General features: G+C 44.2%; 1 protein-coding gene across 5 annotated transcripts in view; it reads left to right on the top strand.

The window, feature by feature from the left end:
- The first annotated feature begins 2,043 nt into the window (after positions 1 to 2,043).
- NHSL1 (NHS like 1) overlaps positions 2,044 to 17,919 on the top strand; it is a 176,466-nt gene continuing 160,590 nt past the window's right edge. For all 5 annotated transcript variants that reach the window (XM_039707442.1, XM_039707441.1, XM_039707440.1 and 2 more), the window contains exon 1: positions 2,044 to 2,639. In XM_039707442.1, coding sequence (XP_039563376.1) covers positions 2,282 to 2,639 — 358 coding nt within the window. In that variant the 5' untranslated portion in view covers positions 2,044 to 2,281. The remainder of the gene's footprint in view (positions 2,640 to 17,919) is intronic.

Here is a 17,919-nt window from a genome sequence, read left to right as displayed (position 1 = left end):
TAGCAGATGTGTTGCTGCAGATTTTCTTCAGCTGACACCTGAACTAACCTCTTTGCTCACTTTCTTCCTACAGCGTTTTGTATTGAATCCACCTCATTGATGGTACTCCTGTAGTTTAAACAAAACATACAAAGAATCACTCCTCCCATTCAAACATGCTAGTGATGCATGTTTGAATGCATTTGGATGCATTTTTAATCAAACAACTACCCCAAACAAACATGTCTAAGAATTAATGAGACATTATGTCCCAAAATAAAACCAGGAGAGTTCAATATGACAAAATGACTGCTTCCCATCCTCTGATAATCAATCCTGACAGCTTCCCCATCGCAAAACTAATTCTTTGTATTCCTTGTGTGCTTAAACCCCTGATTAAACATCATTTTTCCTGTTTGCACCCTGTTCTTCTCACCAGTTTCTATAAATATTGCACATGTGCGCTCAGTGGTACTGTCTGTAGTATGCTCCAGTGGGAGCATTCCAAGTTGCAAGGTTTTCCATTGGTAACCTGTTTGGACAGAGGTGTTAAGAAAGGAGGCTTTGTTCTTTATTTTTTAAACACTAGATGGCATTGCTTCCTTCCCCCCGCCCCCCGGGGAAAACGACGATGAAATTTACCTTGATTAATGTAAGAGAAGAATTAGTGGCTTGAAAGTTTTGCTATGACTATCACCCTTACAAACCTTTCCTGTAAATCTTAACTCTCGAGTGTGCCACCAAGCCTTTGGTTTGTATTCCTCTCTCTGCAGCCCCCATACTGCTCCATGCACCAAGGAACATCTGAAGCGCTACTGGTGGAATGGTTTCCAACGCTAAAGCTACGGATGACACAAACAGAATATTTTGTTACACAAACGGTGTGCCCTCAAGATGCTAATGAAGGTGGATACTTCCCTGGACCCTTCCTCCTCCAGCCGATTCTCTTTCTTTCATCACACATATTCATGAGCTACAGCAGCAGCCAGAACAAGCTATGAGGCAGGAAGGAACTATACAACCACTTTTCCCCAGGGCCCTTTCCCACAAGAAGAGAGGGATTGGGTTCCTCTCTTTATCATATAGCAGGAGCCAGAGCCAGTAGGGCATTGTCCAATTAAAATTAAATAGCAGCTGTTGACAGTTGCTTGTGGGCTAAATTGCTTCTGTGGGGAATAGCTCATTAGAGCCGTCATCCCCATGAAGAGCTGATTGTGTCCTAAGCGCGGGGGCTTCTAAGGCTGGAACCTGCCTTCGCCCCGCACCAGCATTACTGCAACTTTTGGTGCTGCCACGCTCGGTGTCACGGGCCAGACTTTTCTTCTCCTACCTCAGTGTAAATCGTACTAAAAATTAACCACAGAGAACGCGCCGTTCCCAGACAGGCTGCGCTGCTTCCCCTGCCTTGGAGCAGCACCTCTGGCCCGACCCGCGGCGCGGCAGGGGAAGGGGCCGAGGCGAGACGTGCCCCCTCTTTGCTTGGCCCCTTTCGCCGAGCAGAGGAGGCCGGACGGGCTGGCTGCTCCCTGGGGAGTCCCGCTGGACCCAGCAGCTACCTTGGCTGCCCGGGAAGGGTGAGGCTCCAGTTCGGGGAGCCACAGGTAGGCGGCGGCCTCCTGCTTTTCCCAGGTTCGTGGAGGTTTCCCCCCCTCCCTTCCCTCCTCCTCTTTTTCCAGCTCTCGCTTTCCGGGTTGGGAGTTTGGTGCGTTCAGAAAAGTGCCTGCAACGGCGCGGGGTTCCCCAGGTGGAGCTGCTCCGGGCTTTCTCTCCCCTCCTCCTCTGGCTGACTTTCCTCCTTTGTGGCCGCATCCAAGGCGCTTCAGTCCCCCTCCCACGCTTCCTCTTTCCCTCCCTCCCCGCCTCATCCTCACTTCGGGGAGAGAAAGCCGGGCTCTTTCCTGTCTCCCGGCCGGCCCGGGCTCTCACCGCGCCCGCCGTGCGGCGGTGCTGCGCCCCGCTCCGCTCCCCCTCCTCTCCCTTCCCCTCCCCTCCCTTCCCCTCCCTCCTCCCGGGGCCGCTCCCGCCTCCGGGGGCCACTCCCGCACATGGGCGCCGCGCGGGGCTCCCCCTGCGCCCGGCCGGCGGCGGCGGCTCCCCCGCAGCCCCGCAGCGCCTAGCCCGGCCGCCCTGCCTCCCGCCCCGATTCATTTGTTGTTGTGCTCTTCTCTCTCGCTCGCTCCCTCTCCGCTCCCCGAACTTTTGTCACTGCTGCGCGGATGCAGACTTTTCGCGCCGGGGACGCCTAGCTCTCCCGCCACCCGTGCCGCTGCCGCGCCCCGCGCTGCTCCCGTCCCCGGCCGCGATGCCGTTCCCGCTGCGGACCCTGGAGCCGCTGAAGCTGTGCAGGCTGGAAGAGGCCGGCGGGGATGGCGCGGAGCGGGGCGGCCCGGCTCCCGGGGACCACGCCGGGACGGCGGAGGGGGGCGGCGGGCGCCGCCGCGGCGCGGTGCCGCTCTTCGGGACGCTGGAGCAGGTCAGCTCGTACGCGCTGGTGTCGCTGCTGATGCAGCTCTCCGACCTCTCCCGCTGCGCCGGCGACATCTTCGGCGGGATCCTCAGCGAGGCGGACTCCCTGTGCCACCGCAACGCCCGGCTCCAGCGCCGCCTGGGCGCCCTGGAAGAGCTCCTCGCCCGCCTTGACCACCGCAAAGTCAAGATCCGTGAGTACCACCCTTGCCCAGCGCTGCCCGCTCCTCCGGGACGGTGGCGGGGCGGCTCGGGGAGCGGGAGGACCGGCGGGAGGGCGGCCGCCCGGTGGCGGAGCTGTTGGCGCGGCAGGCTGGACTCTAGTTTGTGATTTATTTGAAAACAGGAAGGAAAGAGGGACACCTAAGCATCCCCGTCTCTCTTTTCCCGTGCTCGTCCCGGGCCCCGCCGGTGCCCAGGGGCTGTAGCGCGGCGCTGCTCATCCCCCTCCGGGACACCCCGGTCCCGGCTCCGTCCCGTGGCTCCGGCCCGGGATGCCGCCGGCCCGTGATGCCGCCGGCCCGTGCCGGAGGGCGGTGTCAGCGTGCGGGACGGGCCGCCCGGTGTTCCCCCGGTGCTTCTGGCGGCGGAGCCCTCGCCCAGCGGGAGAACGTGTCCGCGGGGCGGGCAGGGGCTGGCCGGGGGCGGGGGGCGCCGCTCCGGGAGCCGAGAGCGCTGCGATCCCGGGGGAGTTTGTTTATGTGCTTGTGCCGGGTTTGCGCTGGGCTGGGGATCAGCCGAGCTCCTGACAGTTCAGCCCACATGCCTGATTAATTCTTTTGTGTGTGCATGGGAAGACCGCAGTAAATAGAAACCTGGATGTATTTTGCAGCTGGTTTTGTGTCTCTCGGTTCTCTCGAGCAGAGTTGATCTCAAACTTTGAAATTTCAACTTCATACGGAGCCCAGGCAGCAAGATGCAGATTCGGCCTCCGATTCCTAAGTAGTGGCAGCATGGGAGGCTCTTCTTAAGTTTTTTTCGGAGCCTGTAAAATTGTCCTTAGAAGTGACTAATTGTACACCTACACAGAGCTATAGGAAAAGGTGGTTTGGGTTTTTTTCCTGAGCTTGGTCCAGCTTTGGAGAAAGGATCCAGTAAAAATTGCATCTGGAACATGAAGATTTGTTTATGCGTGACCAAGCTCCCCACAGACAATGTGGGAGATGGCTTGCAACATCAGCTTAGCTTTCTCAATGTGCTGGAAACATTCAGGAACCCAAAGAACTGTGTTGCAACTTTTGTGGCAGCTATATAAGTTGTAAGCCCAGCCTAAATAGGGTTGTTGCTCAGAGACCACCGACAGTTTTCTTCTGACTGGAAGTAGAAAGCTTGCTTTCCACATGGCACACTTATGAGCAAAATTGACAAGGAAATAAACTGATAATTTCAGAAATAATATTTAAATGGTATGAACCCTGTATGGATAACTTACCTGTTTCATTGCAGAAGTATTCCTTATGGTATACTTGAGTATGTGATTTCTCTGGAGGAGGACACCTTCATCATCCATACCAAACCTTGTGGTTTTTAAGTGTGAGGCTGAAGTTTTGTGCTAACCAGTTTTACTTTTTTAGGTGTTTTGTAACTGAATGATAAATGGAAGGACCATTTCTTACTCACCAAGACAAGTATAATCTTTTCTGCCAATATCATTGTGTTAATCAGGCGTGGCATGGTCCTGTCACACTTGAAATGCAAGTGTGTTATTACTGGGGATACCTGCAGTATAGTGATATATTAAACTGATAGGAAGCAATATTTATTTATCTCAGTTTAAATAGAATGCTAACAATTACCAAACACTGATGCAATGTATATAAAGGCAAGGGTGAAATAAGTCTACTGCTGCACTGTGCAAGCCCTGAAATTCTAAATGTCAGACTCTTAGTGGTTGTATTCTTTCTTAGTCATCCTTCTGCACAAATGATATATTCATGTTTTTGTTGTTGTTGTTGTTATAACTCAGTTTTTTGGGCTAAGCCTGTTATTGCTTTTAATTTGATGGTCTTTGCTCTTGTGATTGTGATGCCTAAAACAGGATGCAGTTCTTAAGTTTGGCTTTCTCTGTTTGGTTTTAAATTCTTTGCTGGGTGTCGTGTCTTCTGTTCATTTAGTTTTGCTACTTGGAATCTCATTGCTGCTGCTATATATTCTCTTCAAATATTTCATTCATTTAAGTCTAAGAGAATTAATGATTATTTAGCTCTAATTTTTTTGATTCTTTGGTTGTTTTTTGTTGTTTGGGGGGTTTTGTTTTTGTTTTGTTTGTAAAGGAGGGTTACTTTATTTGCTTATTCAGTCACTAGAAATGGATGTGTAGGCTGAGAATATTGACATGAAGCTGCACATAAAGCAATGACAATTCCCACAGGCTCTCTAGGTACTGCAGTCTGGTCAAGGAGATCAGGTAGGATGCTCAGTTGCAGTTAAAGTCATGAACATGTCTGTAATACAAGCCGTCAAGACTTGTCTGCAAACCCTGTTCCTGTCATTAAAGGGAACTATATGGAAAACAAAGAAAATAGTTTAATCATGCTGTCTTTGTTTTGGAACAACAGTGAGGGGAATTTTTCCTTTTATTTTTTGAAGCCTCATGGAGAAAGCTGTTTGCTGGAGCAGGATGTAAGAACAACAAGGATTGTATAATTGCTTTCCCATTTACTAGGTTTTTGCTAATCATAAACCTTTTGAGATATTGTAAAGTACTGCACCTTTTGTGGTGCACAAGTACACACACAGGTGCAGCATGACATTGTGTCAGATGACTTAAGTAATCTGCTCTTGCATTCAGGATGAGGGGATAGGACATTGGACACCTGCTTTTCAAATCACAAGTAATTTCTACTTGAATAAATGGCTTTTGTTCTCTTTGTGGGGCCCAGACAATAATTTCCCCTCATAACTGAAGGTCCCAGAACAACTTTTGCAATCCCAGCATGATGTTGTATGGGAAGGACCGGAAGAGGACTAGAAAACTTTAAATCTGGGTTGCAACAACTTTTTGTGATATAGCTGCAGACTGGCAGCTGGTAGAAGATATGCTATGTGTGTCCATGGTGCTTGGGAAAGTACATGCTTTGAAATTGTGGGTTTGAGTTTTTCTTTTATTTTTGCACTATCATAATTTTGTTTCAAAGTAAAGTTTACATGCAGTACCCTTCAGATAAGAGGAGTCCATCAGTGTTTGCCCTGAGCATGGGCAGGGGTGTGAGGGAGGGAAAGCAGGCAGAACAAAGCTCTTTGTCTTCAGTCCTCTCTGCAGTCATTGACTGTGCTTGCTGCTCTGTCTGTACAGCGTGTCCTTGTGCGTGTGCTTAGGATCCATATGATCCTAGTTCTAGGTATTAAAGTAGGAATAGGTAAAAGTGTCTCAGATGATCTCTGATGTTTCCCTTTGGTTACACACTCACCGGTATTCTGTAGTGACTGCATTAGTTCAAGGACATCCATTCACTGCTCCACATGGGAGAGAACCTCTCTGCAGTCATTGACTGTGCTTGCTGCTCTGTCTGTACAGCGTGTCCTTGTGCGTGTGCTTAGGATCCATATGATCCTAGTTCTAGGTATTAAAGTAGGAATAGGTAAAAGTGTCTCAGATGATCTCTGATGTTTTCCCTTCAGTTACATACTCACCAGTACTCTGTAGTGACTGCATTAGTTCAAGGACACCCATTCACTGCTCCACATGGGAGAGAGCATTCTGATGTGGCAAACTGGTTAAGGATGTGCTGTAGTGCAGCAGGTGCTATGTCTTTGCAACCCTCACTAGGGATAAACTTCCCCATGTCTGGAATTCAGCCATGCCCTTCAGCTGGGACGCCTCCTTTCCAAGGGTTTTGTACTGGTGTGCCACATGTACTGGGACAGTTTAATTTCAGGTCTGCTTCAGCACTTTGAAGGGAGCTTTCAGATGTATGCATTCTTGGTGATGGCTGAGTTTTCAGATTCACTAGAATGACTCTGATTTCTCTGGTTTAGTTTAGCTCTCTTTAACTTTTTGTTTACAGTGGTAGAGAAGTTGCTCGCTCTATCCCCCCAGCTGAGAAAATTGCTCTTGACTTGATTTCAATACAAGGCTATTTTTAAGGCCAGTTAGTAAAATGGTTTCCTGACATGTATTTGAGCTTTGCATAATGAGCAGGGTGTTATGCCACAAGAAGGGACATCAAAATATGATGAGACATGGCCTTATGGGCCGGTGACTGGTTTATAACTCATAGTGAAGGGAGGCACTAATGGCTCAAGGTGGCTTATAAAATTCAAGTGTAGTATGCAGTACTTGTGACCTTAGTTCAGCTGCACTAGTCACATCTAGAGAATTAATTAGATTCAGTACATTTTCAAACTGTCTTTCATCAGGTTTTCATTAAGCTTATGTGTGTTGCTGTTTTGCATGGTGTTTTGTCATATGTTTCCAGCATCCAGCTGCCATAATGTGTTTTACACCACGGGACTTGCCTAACAGCTTTTTATTTTCTAGCAGTGTGCATCTGTAGCCGTGACCTAGCATCAGGTGATGTAGTTTTTCATCACTTTTGGTTCTCAAATGTTAGGGTTGGTGAGGACAAGTGCCTCTTTGAAGTGATCAGAGCCCGTCAAAAGGCATATGATGGTTGAGAGAAATCTTCCATGAATTACAAGGCCAGCTCTTGGGAAATGCTGTGGGGTCTTAAACAGTCATTGTTTTTGTAGGGCATGAAGAAGGACATTTTTTCCATTCATATTTGTCTTCTGCCGTCTGCTGTTATTTATGCAAAAAATATTATTGCTGTTTTTTTCTGTAAATCCCTATGGTTTGACAGACTGGAAGGCTGTTCCTTCCATCCTCTCTGCTATTTATTTTAAAGTCTTTCTGAAGAGATGATTTGAGATGCTGGGAGGTTAACCTAATGACAACTTCTGGTTCAGTGTCTCCACTAGCAGGATGGGGTTTGGCCAGTTGCACCTCCTGTTTTAACAAGAAGCTGATTTTGTGGGAGGGAGGAAATGCTGCCTCCTAATTAGTGTTGCTTAAAATCCTTCAGTGTTTGATTTTAAAGACACAGCACAACAATTTGATTTTGGTGCACAATATCTATACATATATATGGGTTTTTTTGGGTTGTTTTTTTTTTTCCCCTCCAAGTTTAAGGACATTAATGCAAGAGAGCTGGGGGTGTGGGGAGTATAGCTTTCTATTTGTCTGCATGATGGAAGGACAATCCAGTTTACACTTCATCTCCTGCTATTTTGTTTAGTAAGTATTTTCCACTCTTTGTGTGCAAGGCAGTACTGGAGCACATTTCCTGCTTTAGCTGAACAGGAAGCTTTATTCAGCTTATTCCTAGGGAAACCCCTCCTCCATCCCAAGCCACCAAAAGTGAGCATTATTTGAGACAGTATCAGCAGTAGGCAGGAGATGAAGGGGCTGGCTGGCTTTCTATAGTTTCTGGTGTAAGGACAGAGAATACAAGATATTCATCATCCTGCAGCAATAAGAAGAATCCTTCTTCAGAAAAAGTTTTACGGATAAAAAAAGTCAAACAACACACGCCCCCACAAAAGAAAACAAAACACACCACAACCAAAATCCCCAAACTAACCACCAAAACCACAGTGTGCTCATGAGAAACCTTTGGTGAGAAAAGACGGGCTTTTAGGTGAAGAACTCTGTTCTAGCAGTATTTGAGAGCTACAGTTCATCCAGGATTACAGATGCTTGAGGTGACTGCACTATGGTACTTCTCGCTGTGCAATATGAAGATTCAACAGCAAAGTTCAACCATGTTAAACAGTTAATTCCTGAGTTCCCCCGGGAAAGAAAAGAAGAAATTTTCTCTTTAACCCTGTTGTAATTATTCAGTTTGCTGCTCAGAAGCAATATAACTCTTGTTTTATTTAGCTAGTGCAAGACTAATTATCTGTGGAGATTCAACCTGATCCAAAGGAGATTTCGTTTGGAATAAGCAGGAAGAAAGTCTGAGTTAGAAAAAGATTTCCCATGGGGATGGTGGGCCAAGTCGTTGTCCTGCTGAGTGGCAAAGCTCCAGCTGAATTCAGTTTGATGAGGGTTTGGCTTGCTGTTCTGAAAACAGTTGACACTCTTTGGCTGAAATGTAGAGCTGCTTTGTACATGGCTCAGAACCTATTATACACCACCTACGAACATTTATTTCCGTGGAACTTATGAGTGGCTTGATCATTCAGGAAAACAGTGTTTAGGAGAGGTAGTTAATGGATTAAACATACTTGTATTTAGTTGTTTTCAATTAGGATCTATTTTGAAGGTTGCTAGATATTTTAGGATGCACTAAAATGTCCTCAGAAGTCTCTCTTCCTATTAGTATTGGCACAGTCCCATCTTGGTTGAGTGCAAGCTAGTAATCTTGGTCTTGTGGGCTTCTCTCTAAGCTAATATAAATCTCCTGCAGAAAAATAATTTTTTGGATGAGCCTATTAACAAACATAGAACAACACAGTGGAGAGCCACTGAAATTCCTCAAACCCTCTATCCTAGAATTTAAACCAGCCTCTAATCAACAGAATGTGGGATCAGGCTTGCAAGGGGGGTTGGGAGCAGCTTATCCCACACGTGCTTAGTGTTCCCTGCCTCTTCCACTGAAGTGTTTGGTGCTGGCTGCCCTCAGCCATGGGGTACTTAATTTAATGTTGCCCAGGCCAGATTCACTGTGGTAATTCCTGGCCTTTTCCTGTGTTTCTGGGTGAAGGAGCAGCAATTTCCCTTTCCTCGTCTTCCTTTTTTTTCGCCTACACGCTCAAATAAATGATACAATAAATGATGGCATGTTCTTTACTTCCTGTTATCCGGGGCACTAGTGCAGCAGAAACAGAAAGGGGGATTGAGAAACAGAAGGATTTAAAAGACACACTTCGAGAGCTTGGCAATTATGCAAAGCCCCAGTTTCTTTTGTAGTCCTAAACCAGCTATCAGCAGGCGAGATCAAAGCTGTCCACCCTAACAGTTAACAAGATCAATTAAACATGCTAATTAAATGTTGTTCTTGGCTGTAGGTTGGATAGGAAACCTGCTGGTTGGATGGCAGTCTCCAGAGAGCCTGGATGTCATGCAATTTAAGAAACAAGAAAAAATATTTTGCTACCTGTGGGTTTAGCCTAGATTAATGTGGGTGGACTTTGCAAGTTGTTTGTTCTTATATCCTACCATATTTTAGTTGGGCAGGGCTGCTTCAGGCTGTCATGGGTTTTTTTCTCTTTGTCATTTGTAAATTATGGTGGTTTAATTTAGGCTGGTTTTATTTATTTATTTATTGGCCTCTTGTCCTTTAATCAGCATTGTGCATATGAGATTTCCTTGCCCTTCATGAAGTAGGAGTAGTTAGAATATAAATGTTTAAGGTCCAATGAATGAGATTGAGCTTCAGGCAGTCTGCAGACAGGGTAGTTACTCCTGCAGAGAGAGGCAGAACCAAGTAATTGCTTTGCTATCACTCTTCTGGGTAGTTACCCTGTTGAAGCCACTGGACTACACAGTTTTCAGGTTAAGACCTGATTTTTTTATTATTTCCTTCCTCTTATTTTCTCCTCCTCATTTTCTTTAGTAGTTTTGACTCCTTGCTCACCCCAGGTGTGCTCTGAGCTGCCTCTCCCTGTTCTGAGGTGTGACAGTCCCAGTGTCTGCTCTGCACCTCACCACCCATGTCACTTTTTAAAACTCAGCACTTCACCTTCCTCAAATCCAACACCCTCTGCAGGCCTGAGAGTCGGGTTAATGAGGAAGGAGGTGAGGAGGCAGAGACAGGGAAGGGTGAAATTTGATGGAGCTTCTGGCTTTCTCCTGACAGCCCCTCTCACCCCTCTATTTCACAGCCCCTTGGTGTTACCCCCAGTGTAAGGCCTTCCTGCCTGGTGATGTGGCACAGCGGGTAGCACCATAATAACTGAGTTGCCCCTTTCTTCATTTCCATTGCTTCCCTTCCAAACATGTCCATTGCTCTGCTATAGGAGTACAAAACAAGTGTAAAACCATTTACACTGTTACAGTGAGGGAGGTGAGAATATCAAGGTATTACTTGAAATAAAAGAACTCTCAAAGGAACAGACTTTATTGTGTCTGTGGCTGAGTTCTTACAACTTTCAAACTTAGAGAATATTTTAACGTTTCAGTAAGTTTAATTGCCCTAATGTGAGCAGCAGCTCTGTTTTAATTTGAAATTTGACATCTTGATAACAAGTAGATCTCTTAAGTTAGTTGATTTGACATTCCTTTTACTGTAATCAGGCTGTAGCCTAGCTAACCAAATTTTGATTAATCTAAGATTGTAATTTTTTAATTAACTTAGCTCCTACTTTTCAGAGATTAGTACTAGAACAGCTGCCTCCTGAAGTATATTGGAACTATGGATGCTCTCTGAAGAACTAAAGCACTTCATTTTTTCTGCTAGCACTAAATGCAAATGTAAATCATAATGGAAAATTATAGTGATTTCAAGCATATTGAGTAATAGTGACAATGGTGGGATTTTTTTTTCCCCTGGTTAAGCAACCAATTGGAAAATGAAAACAAAACACTCCTACAGTATGTTTTAAACGGTAATGAGTTGTACTTGAATGCTCTTCTTTCTTCTTGGTCCTCCCAATTTATTATTTTTTTTAGTGTCAAAATGCTGGCTACAGAAGAGTTCTTATGAGCTTTTAACTGGTGGAATAAATATTGCCACTCACTGGCTTCTATACATTCTTTGTGTCTGGCTGTTACGTTTGTAAAGTTTCTCAAAATCTTGGGTTTGAGTAAGAAAGCAAGCCCAGTCTTTCTCCTTGCAAAGAGGTATCTGTCTTTTGTTTTCTACTTTAGCGAGTTTTGGCTTTTGGCAGCAGTTAGAGTTTGCTTACAGGAAGCTCAGCAGGGTCCAAGATGAGTGCCTGGTGGGTTATCTCTGGTGGCACCTTTTGTTCCTGCTGTATGGAAGGGAAGAGCTCCCAAGCAAATGGTGCTGGCTTTCCCTTCCTGCTCAGTATCTAGTTCATGGTGAGTAACTGAATCTGCTTGGAGCAACTGAGAAACCAAGTGATGCTTGCCTAAAGCAGTATCATTAAAAGTTAAAAAGAAAATATCAAAATGTTGTTAGCCACATTGTCCTTAGAGACACTAAAACATTTTGAAGTAGAAAAAAGAACCAAATTACCAGGAAATGGGAACAAGCTCTTACAAAACTTTTCATTAACTGTGGTATTTGATCTTCAATTTAGAAGAAAGATAGCACAAGCAAAGCTTGATTGATAACACAGACAAATCCATTACCCATTATTCTGGACATGATGCAAATAAAATCCTTCCTAGACACTGAAAAATATTTATTTGCAGAATTCCAAGAACCCAAGAATTTCTGAAAATGATCACTCTGTAGGATTGAAGATATATCTTCATGTGTGTATGAACAACAGTGCAATTAAGTTATCGCCTCCTTTACACTATTTTGATTTGTAGTGTTGGAAACATGGAGGCCTTCTTAAGTGAACTTTAAGATTTTTAAATATAAGAAAGAAATAAGTTTGTTCCAGATTTGTTGTGAGGAAGAGAGAATGAAAATACAGTAGTGTTCATAAATATGTCTTGTGTGTTAGTTTAGATGCAGTTTCCTAAAAGTTGTTCATTGAGCTATTTCCTTGTTCTATTAAAATAAAGGTAGGTAGTCACTATCTGGTTCCTCCTGCTAACTTTATTTTAATAATGTGTATGTGATGGAAGGTCTCATATTTTAAGGTATAAATATACTTACCATAAACTCATTCTGCATGGCTGAAGGCATGCCGTAGGGAATGGCTATGGCAGGAAACAGAAGGGTGATGACGGGGTTAGAACTGAAAGGTTTTGTACCAGTTGCATTCGCGACCTCGTTGGAAGCCCAGATACGGGAAACAGGTATGGCAACTGATGGCGGTGGGGCCAACACCCTTCCTGCTGTCTCCGGCTGCTGCCCTCGCCGTGGCAGCGTGTGCAGTCCTGTTGGGCAGGCTGGGGCAGCCTGAGCCCTGCAGGGAGCAGTCCCGGGGCGGGCGGGGGGCCCTGACCCCGTGGGGCTGCAGCTGGGCTCAGCCCGGGTTGTGCAACGCCAGCCGAAGCGGCTCTGCCTCTGCGCTGCGGAAATCCCGGGCGGCATCGCGCAGGGCTTGCCTTGTCCCGGGGAGACAGCAGGATCATAACAAGGGTGGTTTCAGTGTAAATGCATTATTGAAGTTGATTTTGAAATTACTGTTGTGCTGTTATAATTGTATAATAATTATGAAATACGTAGAGTTGTAATCTATAATCGTGATCTTTACCTTCAGGAAAGAAAGGAAGGCTGGAGAAAACGAGGCAAGTGTGCGTCAGTTCTCTTGCCCTGCCTTGTCTTGATGGTCAGTGGTAGGACAGGGCTGCCCTTCTCCAAATCTGAGTGGAGAGGAGAGAGACTGTGCTTGCTTATCCTGAAGGAAGGTTAAACTGCAGCATTGGCCTGTTTGTGATAACAAATTTCCTTAGAACATTAGGAAGCATTTACACAGCACAGCCACAGTGCAGATTTAAGCGTGATTTAGAAGGCTCTTTTTCCTGAAAGAGTCTAGTCATAACACATATGAGTGAATCCAGAAGATGGTAATTTGGTTAAGTGTGGCTTAAAACGGTCTGTTTTGAAGAACCCAAGGTTTCACAACAGTTATGGGCTTTTTTGAGGTCTGGAGGAAGAGCAGGTAATTAGAAATCCACAGAGTGTTTGCCTGAGGTGAAGAATACCACAAAAACATACAGCTCTTGGTGCTTTTTAGTTTGTCATGTTACAAAAGCCTCTGTTTGTCCGTATCTGTTACAGAGACATTGTGTCTACTGGATGGTAATGAAGACTAAAACCATCTGCAGTGCTTATTATCTTGCCTGCTCCCACTCATTGCTGAGTTTGGCTTGAATTCTGTAATTTGTGATGTCCCCTCTGAAGAGTGTGGTATGTAACATGGGAGGGGAGTGCTCTTCAAGGCGTGTTGTTTTGACCCTGTTGCTCTAACTGAGCATGTTTTCTCCTCCCACCCTTTTCCCAACACATAAAATACAGTAGCTTTTTCTTTACAAAACATTTTTTTACAGTTAGTAACCTTGCTGACAAATCGTGAAACTTGCTGCAGTCTGGAAATAGCTGCAGCTTCTAAAAGGTAGGAAGAAGAGTGGGTAATTTAGCATTGTACATGGAGATAATGTGCTGCAGGTTAACACATCAAATATTTAAATGATTTAAATGCATTGTGTAGTGCAACTGGTAGAAAAATGAATTAGGTCATGATAGACAAAAGCTTGTCTTCTTTTGAGCTCCTGTCAGCTTGGCATGTTTGTGCTCCACTGGTTTTATCACTAGTTGTGTCTATGCACATACTGTATTTCTAATTTAGATTACTATTAGTGGCTTATAAAAATATGAATAAAGTTAATCCCAAAGACAAATGAAAGCATGAGCATATTTCTAGTGGAACTTTGAAGTTTTTAGGGAGAGCTCTAGAATATCTCAGCTTTTAATAGAAACAGCCAGTTGGAAAAATGACTGACTGACAAAAGACAGCATCAAATAGCAAGTGCAGGTGTGAGTTCTGCGTGTGAACATGAAGTGAGCAGTGTCACTCATTGTCAGCCTGAATGTTCTGCACGGTCATGGTTAGCACACGAGCACAGCCTCCACTTACAGGATATTATAAAAGATACTTTATCTGTGCGCCATGTACATTACCTTTCTCCCCCTACCTTGGTGGCTGTTGTCAAAGCTGAGACAGTGAGTTTGAATGAAACTTTTCAAGGGAGAGCTCTTGAGGCTGCTTGATTAGTCACCAAAGGTGCTGTCTTGAGAGCATTGCAACCGAACGGGTAAACCTATAGTGTTCCCATGGGCCCACGTGTTGAGCTTATCCAGATCCCTCTGGATGGCATCCTGCCCCTCAGGCGTGCCAGCCACAGCACTCAGCTTGGTGTCTGTCACCTGCAAAGTTGCTGAGGGTGCACTTGATCCCTTCATCTTTGTCACCGATGGCATTAAAAAAACCGGTCCCAGTATGGCCCTGCTTGTCACCAGTGTCCATCTGGACACTGAGTTATTGGTCACTACCTTCTGTCTGTGCCACCTAATCCTGCTCCTTTTCAGGATAGGCTTGAGTGGGAGCCAGGTGCTGAGGGCTGTGTTCATTTGGGTTTTGAATATCTCCAAGGGTGGAGCAATCACAACTCTCATAGTAAAACTGTTTTTCCATACGCTTAGAAGGAGTTTCATGCATTACAGTTTGTTCTCATTGCCTCTTGTCAAAGCACTGTAACCACAAACATGGATACACTCCTTACCGGAAGGCTGTTGTAGAGAGGTACTAGTGGGACCCAGGATGAACAACAACTTGATCATTAGAACTGGGATATTCTGTGGCCTTTGGTAAATGTCTGTCCTGGTTTTGGCCAGGACAGGGTAATTTTTAGATGGGAGGGTGTGTGGCCAGGACCCAGATGTTATTCTGTACCACCCAGGCCATTGCTGCAGGCAGGGGGGAAAGGGACTTGCTCTGACTCTCTCTCTCTCTCTGTTCTGGAGAAGGAGTTTCCCCAGTTAAGAAAAGGTGGTGAGGGAAGCTGTCTGGTATTTGCTTATTGTCATGGGCTTTCCATGTAAATAGTTTCTTTGTCTCATACCCTTTTTTATTAATATGGCTGCTGCTAGTTTTCTTATCCCATTGCTGTTTCCAGATAATTGTTCTGATCTCCATCTGTGCCTTCAGTTTGAGTAAAGGGGCAGCAAGCAGTGGCGTGGTTTTAGCAGGAATACTAAATTGGAAAATACCATTCCTAAACTGTGACTATGTCAGCACATTTATTTGAAAAAGGATGGGCAAGGGAAGGTGTTAGTTAATCAAGTTATAGAGCTGGGAGCCAAAAATCACATTCTAAAAATTAGAAATAATATTTTTTATTTATAATTATTTACTTGAGGACTTCTGACCTTGCGGTGCTTCTTGGGAAGAGCTTTAATACTCTCCATAAAAATACCTATTGTTTCTGTTGAAAGGCGAGGTAATAAAGTTGATCACAGAAAGATGGAAACTGTGTCCGATGGAGAAAGTGGAAACTGTTTCCAGTGTCTCACCTTACAGATCCTGCTGGCAGCGACCTCTCAGGGAGTGAAAGCGCTCACTGTGTGCAGGAGGAGTCCTGAACAACCCTTCCGCATGCTTAAGAATTTCAGCAGCGGCTTCTCTTTGAAATTCTGACAAAGATCCTTGGCTGGGCTTTTGGAAACTGTCTAGGATCTAGGTTACATTACTACAGTACCCTATTTTTTTGCTTGTTGATGGGAGCTTTATTAAGGAGGATGGAAAACATACCATATAGCTCTGTTCTTCATCTTGCTTGGGGCAAGCGAGCAAACTCCAATGAGAATTACAGGAAACACCTTTTTGATCATCCACAGCAGCAGTTGATCAAATAAAGCAGTTCCTCAGTAGACTGAATTACTGCTATTTAAACACATTTTCTTATCCTTCCCCTAAGTAAGCAACCCTTCAGGCTGACTTAATTGCCAGGACTGTGTAAGGTGCTTTAGAAGAAAGTTGTGATTTAAGGGCCAAATCAAAGCTATTGGAGAGAAATAGTTTTAAAATATTTTTGCTAGACTGCAGAATCTGGTGTTTTACATAACTTATAACTTACATACATGGATGGCAAACTATCATTATACTTTTTTTCCCCAGTGCAAGTTCATAAACTCTTGTTAAAATTGTCCAAATTCACATGGAGGAAGCCAAACTGGCATTCAATGCAGCTATATTTAAATTTCTTGGCAGGACTTTTCCCATATGAAAGATGTTATATGTAAACTCTTGGAATAAAACTCAAAGTTTTGTGATGACAATTGTAAAGACTGCCAGATCATCTAAAATTAAGAGATTTTAAATACTAGATTAATGTTCTGTGTCAGCGTTCTCTTGTCTTACACTGTCTTTCTGTTGTCCATGTAAATTGATTTTTCTTACAGCACCTCTGGGAAATATCCACGGGATAAGCTTGTAATCTCAGGTATTTGGCACCTCTGTTGCTTTCTGCCATGGAATCCTGCAAAAATGGGGTTCATTGAAAAGTCTGCTCTTAAGTATTTGAGCGTAATGAATGATTTTTCTTTTTTTTCCTCCTTGTATTGTGTTTCTAAGGAGAATAGTTATAGCCTGTGGAATACATCCTGTTTTCTTGGCTGCAATGAAACTCTTGCTTTTTATTGGTAATACCTACTATTTTTCTTCTTTGTGGAGGCTGCCAACATCTGACCCAGGACTTCTTAAAGACAAAGGCTAATAGAGATGTGTTCCTTTGTTTTGTACCAGAAAGGAAAAGGTTGGGTTTTTTTCAACCAGCTAGTTTTCCCAGTGGTGCTTTCAATCAAACCTTGTGTGTGTCTCTTTCAAAGAAAAAAAAACCAAAAAAAAAAACCAACCAAAAAAAAAGGCAGCTCAAAACTAAAAAATCAAATCCCAATAGACAACGAAAAAAACAAACAGAAAAGCCTCTTCCAGGTGAAATTGACTTTGCCCAAAGTGAAAGAAAGCCAAAAAAGTAAGGGCCCTTTATCTTAAATGCACATATTCTGATTTTTTTTTCTAATCTATATCAGTAGTAATGTAGATTAACCCCCAGTCATTTTTAATTTGTTAGTATTCTTTGACACATATTTTTATATAAATAGATTATATAGCTGAAACTTCTTTTTGCCTGTTTCTTGTTTGTGTTTAAGGTCAAGGAGACACATGGGCTGAAAGTCTGGGTTGACTTACGATTTGCATTTTCCAACATCAGTTTTGACCTTGAGTTGCTAAGTATGAACTTGGAACAAAAGAGCTTTATAGAAGTGGTTGATGGATGGGTTGTAATATTGAAGCTTCCCTCCCCCATGCTCACATCCTCAGAGCTCAGTCCATCCTTACCCTGAAGTGCAGCCTTCATAGGCAAGAGTCTGCTGCTTCAGGAGACAAAAATGCTGAGGCTGGCAGTTTGGGAGTCTGTTTATAATAGTGAAGATGTAGGAGACAGAGAGAAGTCAAAAGTGTGTAGGTAAGTTTTGGGATTGTTTTCTATTTTTTCTTACAGTGGGAGGATGTGCCCCAGTGTTTCCTAATGAAGAATTGTTTTAGATAAACATCTTGCCTATCTATTGCATAGGAAATGCTCTTGTCTTTTGTCTTCTCTCTGCAAACAGCTTGCTTTGTGTGGATTGTGGTACATTTTTTAAAAAATTACTTTTTTATAAAAAGAATCTTTTTGAGCACTATCCCTCCCAGCTTTCCATTTATTTCAGTACCTCGAGTTATCACAAGTTTGTTTTTTGTCCAATTTGTGGAGCTTCTCCACTGAAATACTATAAAAGGAGAGGAGAGGTTGTTTTGGGAGGAGAGGGAATTAGCAGCAGTGGAAGTAGCAACCTGTGCGGTGATATATCCAGGAACACTCTGGAGACCATATTTTGCAATACT

The sequence above is a fragment of the Passer montanus genome, unplaced genomic scaffold, assembly GCF_014805655.1.
Source record: "Passer montanus isolate IOZ18808 unplaced genomic scaffold, ASM1480565v1 scaffold2, whole genome shotgun sequence".
In the NCBI taxonomy this organism is placed as follows: Eukaryota; Metazoa; Chordata; class Aves; order Passeriformes; family Passeridae; genus Passer; species Passer montanus.
This window is presented reverse-complemented; position numbering and strand designations above follow the sequence as displayed.